The 19,322-nt window shown below is 43.5% G+C and overlaps 1 protein-coding gene across 1 annotated transcript in view; it reads right to left on the bottom strand.

Moving 5' to 3' along the window:
- RAD54L2 (RAD54 like 2) overlaps nt 1–18,891 on the bottom strand; it is a gene marked incomplete at both ends in the record, with an annotated part of 45,586 nt that extends 26,695 nt beyond the window's left edge. Inside the window, one exon of the mRNA XM_082004818.1 lies at nt 18,741–18,891. Within this exon, the coding sequence (XP_081860944.1) occupies nt 18,741–18,891 (151 nt within the window). The remainder of the gene's footprint in view (nt 1–18,740) is intronic.
- Between the last annotated feature and the right edge of the window lie 431 nt (nt 18,892–19,322).

Below are 19,322 nucleotides of genomic sequence, written 5' to 3'. Positions count from 1 at the left end.
ACTGGGCAGTCACAAGTCCATTTCCAGCTCTGATACGCTCATAGGAGGGTTGTAAAATTTCAAATCAAACATTTTCATAGTGCTTCGAGATGGCAAGAACTGGAGAAATGCAGAAGGTCGCTATCTGGCATCCCTCTTCTAGATACATAACCAAAATTACTTCTCCCAATAAAAGTCCTCAAACCTAAAATGTAAGCTGCCTCCTTCGCACGAGCCCCCCCCGCCTCACACAGACACTGCGGGCATTAGCCAAGACGAGGAAACAAAGCCAGGAAGCGCACCTGCTAAGGCAGCGAGTGAAGCAGGGATGGGTTACATTTGTCCTTTAGCTGGGAGCGCGCGAGAGCAACCGAGTTACATAAAACTACTGCACCGGAGTCAGGAAGTGTTTCAGGCCGAGTGCTGGGAAGTTTTCAACACACTGCACTCAGGAGGGAACTGAAACCTCCCCTTTCTGGTTATCCCAGTTAACTAGTAACCCAGAATATAGTTTTGCCAGCCAGATTATAAAAATTACCATAGGGATCTAAACCACAAGTAACTGGATTTAACCTTCAGACCTTACTTATTTTTATAATAGTTCAAAACCTTTTAAAAAAAAGAATCTGGTCTTTTCTATTAAGGTGGATAAATATTGATTTAGGTAACAAAGATAAATTTCCCCTCCCAACTTCAGAAAACAGATGCATACGGGGGCTTGCCATGTTCCCAGCACAGTGAATGCAGCTGGCTGCTACCGTGACTCTTCTAGGGATAAATTTCAGGGACTAAGAAAAGAGGACGAGTAGGGGAGCAAGCATTCTGCATTATGCAATGATTACATAAGCATTAGTTTACACTAGGTAGCTGGGAGTTGTGGTATTAGCTTTATACCAGGATACCCTCAGAGCAATGAGAAATAATAAAGAGGGGATTATTGCTGCCGCACGCTTCCAAGGCCACCAAAATGGCAAACAAACAACAAGCACAAACCGAACTTTAATCCCTGCCTCAAGCCCTCACCGTAGCTTCTTTCAGGACCTGTTAGCAGGGAGGGGGGAGAAGACATCTGATATTCATTCCTAGTTTAAGAAAGTGGCATTGGAAATAATCCCAGCGTAAAGCATCCTTCAGCATCTCAGCACTCCTTTGTTTGTTGCTCATGATGGCAATGGTATAAGAGAGGAGAGATTTCAAAATTATAATACCTGGCATTTGCACTCTACTTCAGTATCAAAGGAGTTCACAAGCACGACACAGTCCTCACAATAACCTCTGAAACACTTTCCTGTCCATCTTGCAGGGGAGGAAACTAAGGCAAAGAAATCAGGTAGGCATCAGTGCTGAGTAACTCTCAAGTTGTTGGCTCCCTGTCCTATGCTCCGACCAACAGGCTCTCTCTTTCCTTTCCTTAAAGATAATTTCCTACTTGGAAAAACAAAACATAGTTGTGGATTTTTTTAGAACTGTAACAAAGCACAGAACTTCAGCTGCATTTCCTTTTTCTGCTTCAGTCTCTAAAGTAATTTCAGAGGAATTTTTAAGGACTCTGTTTAATGAGGGAGGCATCACTTGGGAGAAAAATGCAAATTGTTGAGTTTGAGCCTGTGTGCCACCGCATTCCACTGGCACTTCTTCCATCAAGTGCAGCCAGAAAAGTGACCGAGAGCAGGAGAAAGCTAATAAGACCAGGATGAAACACCATCACTCAGAGAACAATCTGTTTCTAGTTTTCCTTTTCAAAATATTGGTGCTGCTTTGTGCGCTGCTAAAGGAGTTTGACAAAGGGGCTGCAAAGTTGTCCACGGCAATCAGACTCACAGAAATTGAAGCAGCAATATCACAAGGACACCCCCATCCAAAATACATAACACCCCAAAAGCTAAGCCCATTATTGCCTGGAAAAGAGACAAGCACTGGTTCCTTCAGGAGGTTGCTATAATTACAGCTACCTCTATGGTAAAAAGAAGCATATGTGTGTATGGGGAAGAGAAAGGGCTCTTCAAATAAAAGACATTTTTCTTGCAGGGCAACAGCCTCTTTTCAAACAGGGCATAGGTAGTGTACTGCAACAAACCTTATTTACTAGCTGATAGGTGCTACCATAAAAATCATTAAAATCCTGTCTAAATTTCCAGAAACATTTATAAAACAATAAAGAGATAGCACAGCACTGCATATACAAGCGCTTGCTACTTTGAACACCCCAAGAAAGTGTTCAGGCACCTAGACTGAGGAAAAGCCATGTAAACCAGAGAGGAAAAAGCAATACTGACCAGTGGTTGAAGCACAAAGGCAGGGAAGAACATGGTGCCTCAGTCCTGCCCCCACTCACAGACTCACTCTGTGACCTTGTGCAGTTTTATCATCCTCTCTGGGGACAAGGCGGCTGCAGAGAAGTGGGACAGAGACCTTCCCAGATCCGCCAGCCAGAGCACAACCATGTTAGATCAGTTACAAATGCTTCCTCAGACAAAGATAATTTTCCCACTGGTAGAGCAGACTGTGATAAACCTTGCCCCAGACTTTATAACTTGACAAGCAATGCTGCACAAAGAGGAGTTTATTTGCATTCTTATACACATGACCCCAAAATACCTTTCCACCTAAAATTTTTGGAAGGCCTCTAACCTTGCGTTCTCCCTCCATCTATGACCTACAGTCTTGTTTCCAAAAGCATCTTCCCCTCCCTGTCTTCTCTTTTTATACCTATTATCTAGATTGAGTTACATAAGCCACTTGTATCACCCAGATTCCTCATTTATCCAAACTCATTTTGTATCGTAATTCCTTTCTCTTCTCAGTTCACACTCTCCCAGAATTAGCTTCTTTGTCCTGCCACTACAACCAGAGAACTAAGAAAGCAAGAAAAGATGGATTTTTTTCTTCCTAGAATCCTCCCCTCCCACTAATAGACAACAAATACTGCATGGTTTATTTCTGTAAAAACTCCGCCTGAAGACCGCACTGCACTGGACTCCTGTAATAAACCAGGAACCCAGAGTTGGAACTCCTGAGGACCATTTTTGACCAGCCTATTAAGTTCAGAGCATGAACTTTGGAGGTATTTGCCACGTGAACAAGGTAGAAGCTGCTTGGTGTCCCCAAGTACCTGACCTCAAAGTAACAAGTTAAATTACAAATTTAGAAAGTTCTTCAAATCTGAACAAAGTGTTTTCCCCAACAGACAACATGCTCCCACCAGCAAGCAAACTAAATGGCAGCCATCCCAAAACTGTAAAATCCTATTAGGGATTCACCAGCATCTTCCATTTGATGGGGCAGAAAAAAAAAGAGCCAAGTAGCTCTTAGTCTATCAGGCACTAATTAGGGGATCTGGAATAAGCACCAACAGCTCTGCCTGGTGCCCAGACTGCTGCCCAGTCAGCAAGTCACCAAATATTTTACTGACAAAAGAAGTTCTCAAAACTCTTATCAAGTAGGGTCTTGGGGGAAGTATACACAAAAAGTTGAAGGTGGTGGGAGAGAGGACACCAAGCAATCTGGTCTAGTTGAAGATGTCCCTGCTCACTGCTGGAGGGTTGGACTAGATGACCTTTAAAGGTCCCTTCCAACCCAAAGGTTCTATGATTCTATATAAAAATCACACTGGTATTAGCAGCTGCCTCCTCTCTTGCTAAAATTTACTTTTGCAGCATTACAATATGACAGCAGCAGAAACAATAACAGCCAGACCCAGAACGTCACATCACCAAAGTCTTCAGAATCAAAAGCAGAGGAAAGAAAGGAAGAAAGGAAGAAGGAGCTTCCTTCTTATATCCCCTCCACCAAACCAACAACCACTGCAATACTCTGAAAATTCAACCATTTCCATACCTGCCAGGCAGGTAGCAAATGAAAACCTGAGCCCCTGAGTCTTGATTCCTGACGTACTTTGCTAACCGCTGAGCAGGGTGCTCCTGCACAGGGGAGGGAGAACTGTCTGTAAGAGGAAAGCAATAGGGAACAGAAAACACAGAGGGGAACAAACAAAAAACCACAAAAAGCCAACCTGTGTCCTACCTGGAAACTGCTGAGACTCATCCAAGAGTAACATGCTGCTGAGGGCACTGAGGAAAGACCCCTCTGCCTGCAACTCTGCCCCACACGCTTGTTCAACGTGGCCGCACACTCTCAGCCCTGCTGTTCTTGTCTCAGGGTCTTCGGGACAAAAGTTTCCAGTCACTCCCGAAAACTCATTATCTCTGCCCGCAGCTCAGCGAGCACTAAATCCACTCTCACTGGCTGTTCAGTTCGCAAGCGGGAAAGCGCCTCCTGATAAAACAGTCCAGGGTACAGGCAGGGAAACCTCCACTTACGGTTTCTGAAAATAACTTTGGTAAATAGCTCCCAGTGCTTGAATCCACCCAGCTGGTGTGACGGGAATCAGTACGCATATATCCTCCCTGCACCCAGCCGAGACAGACCAGAGTCACTGTTATATAACTAGTTAAATATGCCTCGTGTTCAGCCTAAATAAAAATTGTCACTATCTCCTCCCCTGCTTGGAGGGTCAAACAACACAGCCCTGCCCCAGGTAGCTGCTGCTCCACTGGGGACTGATGCCTGGAGCTGCGCTGCCCGGCCGGTTTGGCTGCAGTATGTGTTCCCGATCAGCAGGAGCAACCTCAGTTACAGGTGGGAAGAGTTTTAAAGGAGAGAAGAAGAGCAGAGAGGCAGAGTGGGTGTGTACAGGGGAGGTCTCTCTCCTCTCTCTTGTCTTGAACGGCAGAGCTGCACCCCGTTCGGATCAGGTCCCATTCACTCAGCCTGTGATCCAGTTCAACTAGTGGCAGAGACCAAGACTGAGAATAAAATAAAAATCCTTACATAACCATTCAGGCTCCGGCGGGGCCCCACGCAAGGGGAATCCCAACAGACAACAGGACGTTCAGAGCAGGGGACACGCGGGACCGTAACCCCGCTTTCAAGTTTCACAACACGAAAGGAAAAGCCGGAGATGGGGGGTGCGAGTTGCAGAAAGAATTACAGCCTTTTTGGCTTTGAAAACAATCCTGGTATCTGTGATTTTATGAACTATTTGCATGATGCTTCCAAGAAACCTGGACAACCGAGACCGAAACCTGAGCAATTCGATGCGAGCTCCTAACCTGTTTGCACAATAATAGGCGAAAGAGCATCCTGTCCGCTTCATTAAATCGGAAACTCGTACAGCACCGCCAGTCTGCAGAAGGCTCTCAGTGCAGCAAACGGACTATGAATGAGATTTTAGGAACCAACCTTGCAGAATTTGTGGAGTGCAAGCTTATTCTAAGCAAGCCTTCTCCTCCCCATCATCCATCTGCACCAGGACATGTACAGGAGAGAATAAGTAAGCACAGGAGATAATAAGTACTTTAGAGCTGTGGTTGAACCCCTAGAATCTAGCAATCATGCCTAGCCCTCTTCAGTGCTATAGAGACTTTTTCCATACCCAATTCCCTTCACAGGCATGCCCAATGTCAGTAACAAACAGCAAACCTGGGCTGATAGACATGTAATGAAATCAGTTCGCTCCTAGCAAGTGTCTGTCCACATAACGAAGTCAGCTCTTTGCCTGAAACAACTGGCAAGACAGGGTTGGAAAAACCAGGATGGGCACAGCCTGAAGCAGGTTGTGTCTGAACAGCCCTGGCACAGATCTGCAGGAGTCCAGGACGGAATCAGCACAATGTGCTGCACTCGTAACAGTAAAAGTTGATCTAAAGGTCTGCAAACACAGCCAGGGCAGAGCCCGGTTACCCTTCGTGTGACTCCAGCCATTTTTGTTAGACCTTTCATTCGAGAGGGTGGTAGGGCACAGTGAACGCTTGCTACCGTCAAAATACCCTCATTGCTTCAGGGTACATCACAACTTTGAAACAAACCCAAGGTGCTATTTTCATAATTAGACCCATACAAATTTTACCAAAGAAAAGATGAACTGTATTAAAATTAAGAGGCTTGCTAACAAGACAGCCCTTCACCTATGTCACAGATGCAAATCACCTGGCTGGTACACAAGAACATCCAGTGTTTATCAAGGGGGAAAAGAGGGACAAATATATTAAGAAAAGTACATAGCCAAGGATCTTGCAGCAGGCCTTATAAGGACTTTGTAGGGTTGGAATAAATAACCAAACGACCTCAGCATCTGACCTAAAAGATTTATGAAACTGGGAAGCAAGATTTAAAGACAAGTATTTGTGTAAATACAACTGGGTGCTTCCCAAGGCATGCTTATTACAGCGATCAAGCACGAGGGAGATGGCAGTTCAATACACTGGGGGAAACTGGTGACCTGTACCTGTCGTCCTGCACACAGCAATAAAAAGGGAATGTCCTTCTTCGCCTCAGTGTGCCAAATGGACAGGAATTTTTTCTAGCTTTTCTACTCACAACAGCCTACTGGTGAGGTCATCACTGTTAGCCATGATAAATACATATTCACACAGACAAGAATTAGATCTGCCAGAAACAGTCAGTTTATAAAATGATCTCCTCATGGAAGGTAACCTTGTTATAGATAAGCCCATTTTCTGAATAGCTTTTCTGCGAGGCCAGCCTTGCCAGTAAGGAAGAATGTTCTTCCTCCCTTGCAGCGTCTGAAATCTTACCTAGCTGTTATACCTCACCTACCTCAGCCTCAAACCACAAGCTCTTTGCAATTGTACGACTGTACTATACATCAAAAGAGGCTGCTCAAGAAAGTGTTGTCACTTGAGAGGTGTCCTTGCAAACAACACAGGAGAGTTCCCTATTAAAAAAAATTACTATAAAATTTGTTTTTTTCACAGAGTATCACGATAAAGGCCCTTCAGAACATGGCTTTTATTAGTCTGACACGTCTTTTCAGCAGCCATATCAGCATCCCTGAGCACTGAAAATTCATAAGGGTTAAAACTCACACCTAAATCTGCCTACACACATAAGAAACTTGATTGTAAAATTTTTCAGGACGCTATCTCCTCTGTATAGCAATGAACATTGGAGATGGCAGGGAGGGTGTCAAACTAAACTCCATTCAACTAAAAAGTTTCAACAAAATATCCCAAAACATATCACAAGTGACTCTCCTTCCCCATCCCTTCAAGCTGGAGTAGCTCCTGTTCTCCACCTTGACCCTGCTTCTCTCAACCCACTGCTCCCCTTGCTGAGCTCTGCAGGATGAGCAGCTCAGGGACTGCTCAACATTGACCTGATCCAAGCCCACCAGAGGCAGCATGGGTGAGAAGCACTGGATCCATGACGTGCCACCACGTTCTTGGTCCCTGCAAGCTAGCGTAGCTCCCTTCTCTCCAATGACTGCCCTGTGTGCTGTTCACGCTCGTCGCCGCCCTGCAGAACAGAAGAGTCCTTCCCTGCCCACCTCAACTGCTCCATGCTGGCTGTGCAGTCCCTTCCCCATCCCACAGCTTTCTCACGGGCATGTTCCACATCCACCAGCTGCTTCTGCACACCCCACTGGTCTCCAACAAGTAGAGAAGCTGCCTTCAAATCTGAATTGTAAGTTACTAAACACAAACTAGCCTCAACAGCCAAATTTCACTCTTTATTATCAGCTGCTAGTAGCACATACAAATATCATTAAGGCTATTTTCCCTGTCCTGTTTCCCATGTTGTTTTAGCGACATGGAAAACACACAAGAATGTCAGTTTTGAGTTGGTGTCGTGGTTTAACCCCAGCCAGCAACTGAGCACCACACAGCCGCTCGCTCACTCTCCTCACGGCGGGGTGGGAGAGAGAATCGGAAGGGTACAAGTGAGAAAACTCATGGGCTGAGATAAAGACAGTTTAATAGGTGAAGCAAAAGCCGTGCAGACAAGCAAAGCAAAACACGGAATCCATTCACCACTCCCCGTGGGCAGGCAGGTGTTCAGCCATCTCCAGGAAAGCAGGGCTCCGTCACGCGTAATGGTGACTTGGGAAGGAAAATGCCATCACTCCAAATGTGTCCCCCCGTTCCTTCTTCTTCCCCCAGCTTTATATGCTGAGCGTGATGTCGTATGGTCTGGAATATCCCTCTGCTCAGTCGGGGTCAGCTGTCCCGGCTGTGTCCCCTCCCGACTTCTTGTGCCCCCCCAGCCTCTTCGCTGGTGGGCTGGGGCGAGAGGCAGAAAAGGCCTTGGCTCTGTGCAAGCACTGCTCAGCAGTGGCTAAAACCTCCCTGTATCACCAACACTGCTTTCAGCACAAATCCCCAACACAGCCCCATGCTAGCTACTGTGAAGAAAATTAACCGTATCCCAGCCAAAACCAGCACAGTTGCTTACGGGATAGGTGGTGTTTATCAACTTAAAGCAGTTCAGATGGAATCAAACTCCACAACACTATTTGTCAGCACCTGAGTATTGCTGGGCTTTGAGAATCATTTGCTTTTTAAAAAAAACACTGCACTGTAAATAAAAACCTCTTTTTGAGCAAGAGCTAAACCAACCATGGAAAACCAGAGGAATCTTTCCACTGATTTTAGTGAGTTTTGGACTGCACTGTAAGGTGTACGATTTGATCAAACTGTTTTTTTCTCATTTCATTTGTATTCATATAAATCTTGGTTTATTTTCTTTCCCACACTTATCTAAATCATAATGGGGGGGGAATTTGTACATAATGTAATAAAAATCTAACCACACAAAATACAGCTAGTGATGAAGAGCAGTGCCTTCTGCAAATGCTGTTCAGATTGCCGCTGTGGCAAAACATATACTGCTTCAGACTGCAGTCCCAGGCTTCAAAGATTGTTTAACTGTATTAAAGGAAACAAGCCGTTATCAGACAACATGTAATGATTTTAAGGCAAAGGCTTTATATCACGGATATTTATCACCATTTTGATCGAAGCTAAATCCATTGAGTTACAACCCCAGTTATATTCAAGAAACTGATTCTCATCTCTTCCTACAATTTGCTACATTCCTGCTGCTGAAGATGACAAATGTCCTTGTGCACCATAGAAGAGTGATTTTATACAGCTTTAATTTTATTCCAGTTTTCATGTAAGTGTAAATTTGACATAAATCACAAGCTAAGAGTACACAAAAGTGCCATTTTAAAATTACTTCTAATAGTTCAAGTATTTAAATATTTTACATAGGTGAAGGTTACCTACAGATGTTTTAATTGCAAAATTTGCTTCGACGGAGATTTAAACTAGAAGTTTCTGTTCATTTAGCCCAAAAAGATTTTATCTTGTAGCTTTCTCCTGTCTCATTCCTATTTGCATATTTGCAAGTGAAAATAATGTCTTCTGACTCCTACTTAGAATTTTTTTGAGACTGAGTCAGTGAACTGCATGTTGAAGAAAATGTGAACAAGACATTTTCCACATCTGTAGTACAAAATACTGTTTAATTAAAATAAAAACCAGGTATGGCATCAAAAAACTTTGATCCAAAAGATGAGCCAGACACTTCTGAAAGTTCAGTGTTGCAGTTTTCTGTAAAGCCTAAGCAGGAAATTAAAACGACAAATAAAGCAAGTAACTGTGATGTGATATTGTGTTTTAAAGTCTGAAGAATACTTCTAATTTAATTAAAACAGTTCCTTCTCCTTCCAAACTTGCTGCTGCTTCTTGTCTAAAAATATTATACTTGTACAACATATAGCTACACACACATTTTATTTAACCAGTCATTAAAAGCAACACAATACCAGATAAATTAAGGAAAAATTAAAATAAGGATCCCTTGTATAGTTTAAACTCAAATGCAAAACAGAGAAGTGTTTCACCTAGTACATTTGAAAACAAAAGGGGCACTGCCTAAAACGTAAAGCAAAGGGTTTTTACTTTGGCTTCATCACACTCATCAGGCGACCTTGGCAAAGTCACTTCGCCACTCCTTGCCTGTTCAAGAGGGAAAATACCACGTTACGAATTTGCTAATTAGTTTCCTTGTGATTTCATCATGGTTTCAGAAGTCGCAGCTGACGGAGTACGGTATCTATTAGCAATGACTAGGTGTGGTACAAAGCTGACTATTGAAAACGTACGTGGGGAAAAAGGTACCAAACATGACAGAGAAGTAAGCGTGACTGTCCTTCGTTGCAGAGTCTCTGGCTGCTTTGTGAAAAGAGAAAAGCAAGTTTTTGGCCAATAAAGCACAACCTCCATATCCTGCACAGCCTATCAGAAAAGCAGGAAGAAAGGAGAATCTTCTCCTCCCCATGGAGGACTTGGAGCAATTCTTTGTTCAGCTAATAACCGCTTGCTCGACCCTTCTCCCTGTGCATTCATGCTACTCTCATGTTTATGGCAGCTTTAAGAATAGGCAGTGTGTAGCTACAGGTAAAAAAAAATTGAAAAATATCCATATCCATATATATAGAAAACGCAGAGCCATGGACATGGGCTGTTCTTGAACTGCATAGAAGGATTTCTATTTTGTATTCCATCATACGCAATAGATCAAAGGGAAGGAGGAAGAGAAAAAAAAAAGCATAGCTAGTTATAATACCACATCATTTCTCGAGATCAGCCAGTCCCTGCACCCAATCAGCGGGTCTGAAGGAAGCAGAGCTCTGGCGTCATCACCTCCTTTTAAAGAAGTAAAGCAAGTCATTACTCCAGGTTATATAACACTTAGACTATGCCAGACTTTGTGCCACCCTCTCAAAAAAGAAGCCGCTGTCAGAGAGCCTGGAAGGGGGGCACAGGAGTCACGAATGTTTTCATACGGAGCTTCCCACTGCTTAGGATAAGCAGAGGAGACCGCAAAAGAGTCCGTGCTTTCGGACAGAGCAGGCGGGCGGCGAAAGGCTCAGTAACTGACCTGCGACATCGTCAGTCTGCAATTCCCTGCGAAGGGGGCTGGGGGGACAGCTCTCCTAGGATCTCATCCTTCCTTCCCACAGCAGCCGTCAAGCCACACCTCACCCCGCTGAGAATAACCTAGTTCACAAGGTTAGTTAAAATGCTGGAATCAGTCAATAAAACCCCCACGAACCCCAGGCGCCACTCCTCCCACACTCCTCTCCATTCCTGTTATCTTCCCCTATTCCTCCCAGATTTATGGGCAAAGAGCTTGTCTACAAGGGACTTCCACCTGCCTCTGTCACCCTCCGACAACCAAAACCACCCCAACACAAACAAAATGCCCGGCAAGGCAATCTGCAGCTTCGGGTCCGGCAGAAAGGGAGCCAACAAAGCGTACGGTACTGGCCATTCCCAGCAAAGCATCCAAGAGTTTTTTGGGTTTTTTAATGTCACCATTTAGTGAGTCCAGTAAAGCCACCTCAAAGGAGCTGGGTGCCTGCCACGGGCTCTGCACAGGCGTTAGCAGATCCCACACAACGTGCTGGGTACGCCGACACTTGCTAGACAGGCAGGTCCAAACCCCTCAGACTGCACACAGAAACACCATTTGTTCTAAAAGACAGACTGTACTTCAGGGAAACTGCCACAATAAAAATAATGGGTAAAATATGCAGCTTTCTGTAATGAAACAAAGTTCCCAGAGAAATCAGTGGGGCTTTTGCCTAAACGAGAGGCAAACCTTCTTCCTACAATTTCAATGTAACCTTTCTGCAATACTCAGCAAGGAAGACTGCTAAAACTGCAAATGCTAGTATCCAGTCTCTTTTCACCTTTGATACTAACTATATCTCTTGTATTTTATTCAGCTGAATTGTGGAAACACAGCAGACAGCCAGCTCCTAACTTTCTGGGTCTTGGGAAACCAACACAACCCTCGAATGTAAGATTTGCGGAGGCGGAGAACGTATGCCTAACAGACACAAAGCAACTTCAGAGATGCTCTTATCCCTTTCAGGAACTGAGAAAACGGTAAAAACCCCTCAACTTCTTAGTTACAGCAAGTCACCTGAGAAATGCATCCAACGTCTGCAGTTAGACGCAGGTTTGCTGACCGAGTTATCCACACCAGCTGACTTGAGGTTGAGCCCCCCAATCTGCACTGTATGATAAAGCATATTTAAACACTCTAATCCATAAGGATCATTTTCTAAGGTAATGCAGTTTCCCGTAACAATTTGATAAAGTTTAAACACATGCCAATATGCAGGATATTAATTCACAAGTAAATTCTTTCACATGTAGCGATTACTTTTGTACCTCTATGATACCACACATGCCATCCTCTTTGCATGCAATTATTGTCTTGGAAGACAGTCTACAAAAAGTCACTACAAGCATTAAAATCTACTTGGTTGTTTAAGAACAGCAAGGGGCACAGTGGTACATGGAAGTTCAGGTTTGGCTTCCCAGGCTTAGAAAGATCAGGACCATTGCAGAGGCAACAAACTTACTGCTGAGAAGAGGTTTGCTTCCCCCAGGATATGCCCTTTTAGCTTCCTTAGAAATAGTACTGGTAGGCTCTAGAGGGAGCTGCATCCAGCCACAAGTAACCAAAATAAAAGAATCAAGATAGGAAAGTCCATCAAGAAGGAAAAAAATGGAAATATGTCAGTCACCATTCTTCCATTCCCCCTGAGAAATCCACCCTGTGCTCTGCAAACATGTACTAGGTTTGCCAGGCCAGGTTTTGGTAGCAGCGGAGCTACAGGGGTGGCTTCTGTGAGAAGCTGCTAGAAGCTTCCCCTGTGTCTGATAGAGCCAACCCCAGCCAGCTCCAAGACGGATCCGCCAGCGGCCAAGGCCGAGGCCATCAGTGACGGTGGTAGCGCCTCTGGGACAACAGAGTTAAGAGGGGAAAAATAATCTGGGCAACTGCAGCCGGAGACAGGAGTGAGAATATGTGAGAGGAACAGCTCTGCAGACACCAAGGTCAGAGCAGGAGGGGCTCCAGGCACTGGAGCAGAGGGTCCCCGGGCAGCCCCTGGGGAAGCCCCCGGTGAGGCCGGCTGTGCCCCTGCGGCCATGGAGCTCCACGGGGGAGCAGATCTCCACCCACACCCGGGGAGGGCCCCACACCAGAGCAGGGGGATGCCCGAAGGAGACCGTGACCCCGTGGGCAGCCCGCGCTGGGGCCGGCTCCTGGCAGGACTTGTGACCCCACAGGGGACCCAGGCTGGAGCAGTCTGTTCCTGAAGGACGGCACCCCATGGAAGGGATCCAGGCTGCAGCAGTTCGTGAAGAACTGCAGCCCGTGGGAAGGACTCACGTTGGAGAAGTTCATGGAGGACTGTCTCCCGTGGCAGGGACCCCACGCTGGAGGAGGGGCAGAGTGAGAGGAGTCCTCTCCTAAGGAGGAAGGAGCAGCAGAGACAATGTGTGATGAACTTACCACAACCCCCATTCCCTGTCCCCCTGTGCCACTGAGGGGGGAGGAAGTAGAGAAATTGGGAGTGAAGTTAAGCCCAGGAAGAAGGAAGGGGTGGGAGGAAGGTGTTTTAAGATTTAGTTATGATCTTACTTTTACTCCGATTTGATTGGTAATAAATTAAACTAATTTCCCCACTGTTTTGCCCATGACAGTATTGGTGAGTGATCTCTCCCTGTCTTTATCCTGACCCACAAGCCTTCCGTGATATTTTCTCTCCCCTGTCCAGCTGAGGAGGAGAGTGATAAGAGCAGCTTTGGTGGGCACCAGGTGTCCAGCCAGGGTCAACCCACCACAAAACTGTAACTTGCAGATTAAATTATAGGACTATTACTTACTGGCACCCACCACTGTATTTCTGTATTGTAATTCTGTACACACAGAATTACAGCAGAGTTTAAAATTAAAGGAACCTTCATGATCGTCTTCAGGGCTTTTCTAGATTTAGGGAAGTCCTGACTTTTGTTTCTTTCCACGCCTTTTTCTCCGACTCATCCACTTTTAATCAACAAAAAGAGCCTCTTCTCCACTCCAAGCTTACTCCGACAGGCCTGCACCTTTCCTTAGCCCCTGCCACAAGCCTCCAGCTAAACAACAAGGACAAGAGATCAAAGTACATGTATCACCAGTCTGAGGCAGAAAGCAAGAAACAATCAAGTCCACTGTGCCCATGTACTGCAGCAGATGGAAGCAGCTCATTAAAGGGTTCCTCAAAGAGCAGCTATAGTCTCTGAGGCTGCCTCGACCTTGGGATGCCCATCTACCCTCGATACCACCCGAAGACACAGCTGTGAAAAGCTGCTTTCTAAAAGGAGTTGAGAGACTGAAGAATTAAGTATGTATTTGCTCCTCCTCTTCTTAAGGAATGCATTTCATTTTCTAGTAGATAGGGAGGACAACTGAAAACCAGTGTTTCCTAGGAGAAAATGGTGTGCAGTCTGGTCAAAAGTAGAAGGCAAAAAGATTTCAGATTGCTGGGACTAATCTCCATTTACGAATACAAGCAGGACCATCCAAGTAAAAAGTGCAGGTAAATTACTTTCTAACAGCAGCTCTCCTTCTATTTTTTCTTTTTTTCTTCAGCAGTATGGGCCTTTCTAAATATGGATATAAAATGATACAGAATAGGATATACTTTAGCAGGGTATTATTCAGGAGACTGTCTCCACACTCTTCCTCTGCCTCTCAGTTTCATACAGGTGAGTATAACATGACCTAATTTATAAGAATAACTTCAAATGAAAAGCAAAAAGCTTGCATATATGAGCAGGAGGAGCCTGCTAAATTAACAGGTTTATACCGAAGACTTTCCTCTCTCCCCCTGCAAGGACAGAAATTTGCTCTATTCCCAACCCCATGCATTCAGCCTGGGGACTCACATACACACCCCCCAGTTTTGTTTTGTTCCAGCACTTTGTTGGGGAGAAGAAAAGATGGAACAACTTTGGGGTAGGAAGCACATGAATAACACGATCTCCCAAAATGAGCAGCAGCTCCTTGCACCTCAAGAATGCCTCCGTCCTCTCCTGTTCTCTGCTAGTCAGAGATGCCATGGAGATAGCACACCCCCAGCCCTGCAGAAAGAAAGAGGGAGTGAGAAAGGAGAAAACAGGCAAAGTGGACAACACAGGGCAGAAGACAAGGCCAATTGCATGGAGATTGTTATATCACAATATTGGCATATAACATGCTATTATTTGGTGTTGCCTGGTTTACCTGTACATTAAGAATTGCGGTACTACTGTGGTACTGGAAAATTGTCCACTGTTACAGCTCAGAAGTACCGATTCCAGTCCCTGCCTGCTGTACCACACACCCTGTAATGCAAACACAACTAGTAGCCTTCGAGAACAGTGTCTGAATGCCTGAGCTTATTAAGGCATCTTTCAGAGAACTGAAACAACCAGCTCTTCACACTTCTACCCCTGAACTACACTTAAAATTGTTTAACCCATATACTCAGAAGTAAGAAAACAAGCAACTTGCCATCACTATTAATAGCAGAATTACAGCAATATGTATGAGTAAGAGATAATGAATTCCAGAGACTTCAATGAAAATAACCCAAAGACACTCAGAACATGGAAAAACAGAGCACTACAGTAGGATTCATTCAAACATTCAACAGCTTTCCCCGGGAAAGCTCTGAGGTATGAACAGTCCCTGCATTTGAAATGATCTGTAAAATCCATATTGGAGGTTTTTTTCCTCTTTGCTCAAATTAGCTTTTATTCCTATGGAGTTCTACACAGCCCTGAGCAACTACAAGGATCAGAGGGAAAAAGTGCAGGACTTGAAACAGCCCTTTATCTCTACAGTCATCAGTACATCACATTTCTAGTGAAAAGGATTTAGGGAGTTAATGAAAAAAGTTCTTAGCAGTCACGCACTGATATCACAAAATCAAACATGATAAAACAAGTGCTTCTACCCATAAGTGATGAGAAAACAGTTGAAGTGGGCAGGGATGACAAGGCTGGAAAAGCAGTGGAAGCCTTCGGCTGGGATTGAAGCATGCTGCTACGATGGGTGTGCAGTCTGACAGCCACTGGGAAGGGGTTACAAGTGGCAGGGTAGGTATGTCCAGGAAGAAGTGCTCTAGAAAAAAAGACTAAAGCTATAACAGCTTGTACACATGATGCTACGGTTCGTTAACTGACCACCACTGAAGAAATGTACAAAGGATGTAAGCTATGCAGTTATTAACTCTGACTTATTCAGAAATATTCATAGAACTAGCCTTCTGTGACCTTTTTTTTTACTTTGAGGGCAGGGGAAGAAGGTTTAAGAACTGCTTTCATCAAGACTGAAAGTTTGTACCATAAAAGTCCAAACTAAAGTAAACTCTAGACCATCTATGGCACAGCCTATGTCAAAAACAAAACTTCACGTAGTAATGAGAACTGCACCAAAACTGAAGATAACACTTTTAATTACCAGAATGTAAAAAGAACTCCAAAAAAATTCTGAAACTGAAACCACCACAAGTATTAATTCCACAGATAACATATATCAATAAGACAAAAGCAGGTTAAATGTGCAAAACACAAGTCACTGCTAAGTCTGAGACTATACTATCCACCATCGACGGGTGTGGATAAAATTACATTAAGCCTGGAAGGTTCTTAAGTAATTTGAGTCACCATCAAAACATGGAAAACCTATGTTCCTAAAACAAAGCCACTGTTTTGCAAGCAAGCAGTAAGAATGTTAGTTTTAGAATTGTTATAGGCACTTATTTAAAACAAGTAATCAGTTTCAGTTTGGAGAAAATGTATATGCAGCCTGTCGCCCTTCCAAGGAAGTAACAGTGAAAGATGAATAATCTTCTAAATCTTGTAGTGCTAAAAATATGCAAGAGCCCATCCACAGTGGGAGGATCCCTCCAGGATCCCCACTGGAACATCTACAGAACAACCACAATATCAGGTGGGAAGGAGAACAGCACTGCTGGGAACAGGAAGAACAAAGTTTTAACAGAAATTATTAAAATTAAGCTTTTAAAAAGCTTCATAGTACAAACATTAGAGCACTTCCTTCCATAGTAGATCTAAGGTAATACAGATGTCAAATGACATTTCTGCGGCAGTATGTAGCTGTGAAGAGATATCAGGCAAAGCAGAGTGGACACCTCCACAGAAAAAAATTATTATACAGCAAAGCACACAGAAAGCATCCTGATATTCTGGCAGACAGATTTAAAGCTGAAACAATCTGAAGCCTCAGAGGCAATCTAGCTTTGCTCACGTTGTGCAAAAGAGTTTTTCCTGTACCTAATGAAGAACTATAAAAACATTTTATGTTAGTTAATATGTAAATTGTCTTGTTACTCCTCCTCATTATTTCCTACTTTTGTTAAATTTTATTTTTAATTAGTCACTAAAGAAATATAAAGCATAAACATGTTTCCTGTGTTTTAAGATGAAAATAAACAGCTGTCATTAACAGTTAATGATATAGCTACATTGATTTTGTTTGCTTCGGAAAGAATAATCCTGACAAACAATGATGAGTATTCAGCCACAGTAATACAGATGTAGACTATAAAATACATAGGACTATGATAAAATAACCATGGGGAATGACCCACTTGGACATGACATACTCCTCTCTGTTAATAAAAGTTTGTCTACAATGTCACACTTCTGACTGCTCCGCTGGGTGCAGGTTCCCAAAGTGAACAAAGTGACAAGGTCACCACCAGCCTCTTTGAGACAACGTAATTTGTGGCCCTAGAACTCTATCTCCTGGGAATTCCCTTGTTTCTTACCTGAACTAACACTTCCATTTCTGCTACTTTCTCATTAGAAAAAGCCATCACGTGAATAAAACCAGAGGAATAAAATTCATTTGTGTAAACATTTTACAAGCATTTTAAATCAAAACAGCATCTTCAAGTAGCACATGGCTGAAAGAAATAAAAAAACAAACAAACAACACTTGAGGACAACAATGTACTTTGAAACCAAAAATACTTTAGTAACTAGAAGTCATCTTTAGTTACTTCTAAAGAAGTATACTACTTTAGTAGTACTAAAGTATCTGTCTTTACTCTCTTCTTCCAGTTACTAAAGTAAAGAAGCGGAGAGTAAAGACAGATACTGTCTTTAACACATTCTCCACTAAGAAAAGGAAGATTATTCTCAGTAGGTTTAAGTAGGTACATTCAAAAATCTGCACACCCTTTGAAATCATTAAAAATCACAATTTTAAAGGAAGCAAATACAGCATCCCCTTAGGCTCGGGATGTAGTTTCATGATACAAGGAGTTTGGTGGCAAATACAGCATGGGGAATTCCCACCTGAGCCATGCATTCCTGTCTACGTGCCATAGAACATCAGCCCTTCTGCTGGACCAACAAACATATTTCTAGGGTCATGCCATGAACGAGAACAGTTACCTAATCTTGCTTAAATGTAGCCTGCTTAGCACAGGCCCACGAACAGCTGTACTGGTGGTCCTAACCGAAGAGGAGAGTGGGGCAGTCATAACTAGGTGAGGCTAGAAGGTGACAACTTACTTAGCACTGCCACCGTTCATATTGTAAAACAAACAAACAAAAATAAAGCCAACCTGTATGCTGTCAGAAAAGAATATTTTCCAGTTGTTAAAGATGATTGTTGTAAGTGAGCAATATTTGTCCATAGCATCCATTAAATGTTTACCTATGGGCAAGCCAGTGATGTAAATATATTTAATTTCATCGGATCCTTTTAATAATAAATGTAATTGTAAATTTATTTATTTATTTACTTCTTTACATAATTGCTTCCCCAGAATCTATAGCTATTTTAATTCTATCCTCCTTACAATTTATGCTTGTGGCTTGTTTTTGTAATGGGAAGTTTTTTTGGCCAAGAGTCCAAGTTTAACCTACATTAAATCCCTATTTAAACTAAACACTCACATAAGCACTTCTCCCTACCAAGCCCTGGACAAATCCTAACCCGTATGCTATCTACCAAGGTGTCACTCACCAAAATTAGTAATGCCAGTTTTGTATAACAAATGTATGCAGAGATTCACAACCCCATTCACTTACCACTCTCATCAAGTAAGTCCTCCTCATCATCCCCATCATTGTCCTCCTCCATTGCCTCCTCCTCATCTTCCTCCTCCTCCTCTTCCATATCCTCCTGCTCCAAGTCCGGGTCCAGGTCCGGATCACTCCCTGAGATTGACTCGTCTGACATGATTCCCAGTGGTGCTCCTGGTGCATTACCTGCTCATGTTCTACCGTGAGGCAGCCCTGCAAGAAGAGAAAAGAGGCACATAATGAGCCCAGTAAATCCCAACCTTTGAGCCTCAAGGCTCAAAATCATAGCAGGATTACTGCATATAAAAATACAAATCCACCATCAGTCTTTTAAATAAGTTATATCAGACTGTGCACAAAATCCTGTGTAGAAAATGGATGCTATAAGCAATGTATCATAATGATATAGGCCCAGCATTGTAGAATCAATATCAGAACCAATATACTAACTAATCACTCAAAAACCATCTCTTTCCTGGTATCCTTGACATGTACACAGCAAGATACTCCTAGTATCAATATCCGATTATAAAAAGATACGAAAACAAATCAATCACGTGAACAATTTCAAAACACTACCATCCAAAT

Source organism: Phaethon aethereus (genome assembly GCF_964289735.1).
Source record: "Phaethon aethereus genome assembly, chromosome: 11".
Taxonomy (NCBI): domain Eukaryota; kingdom Metazoa; phylum Chordata; class Aves; order Phaethontiformes; family Phaethontidae; genus Phaethon; species Phaethon aethereus.
The sequence above is the reverse complement of the archived record's forward strand: the minus strand, read 5'-3'. Positions and strand labels throughout refer to the sequence as shown.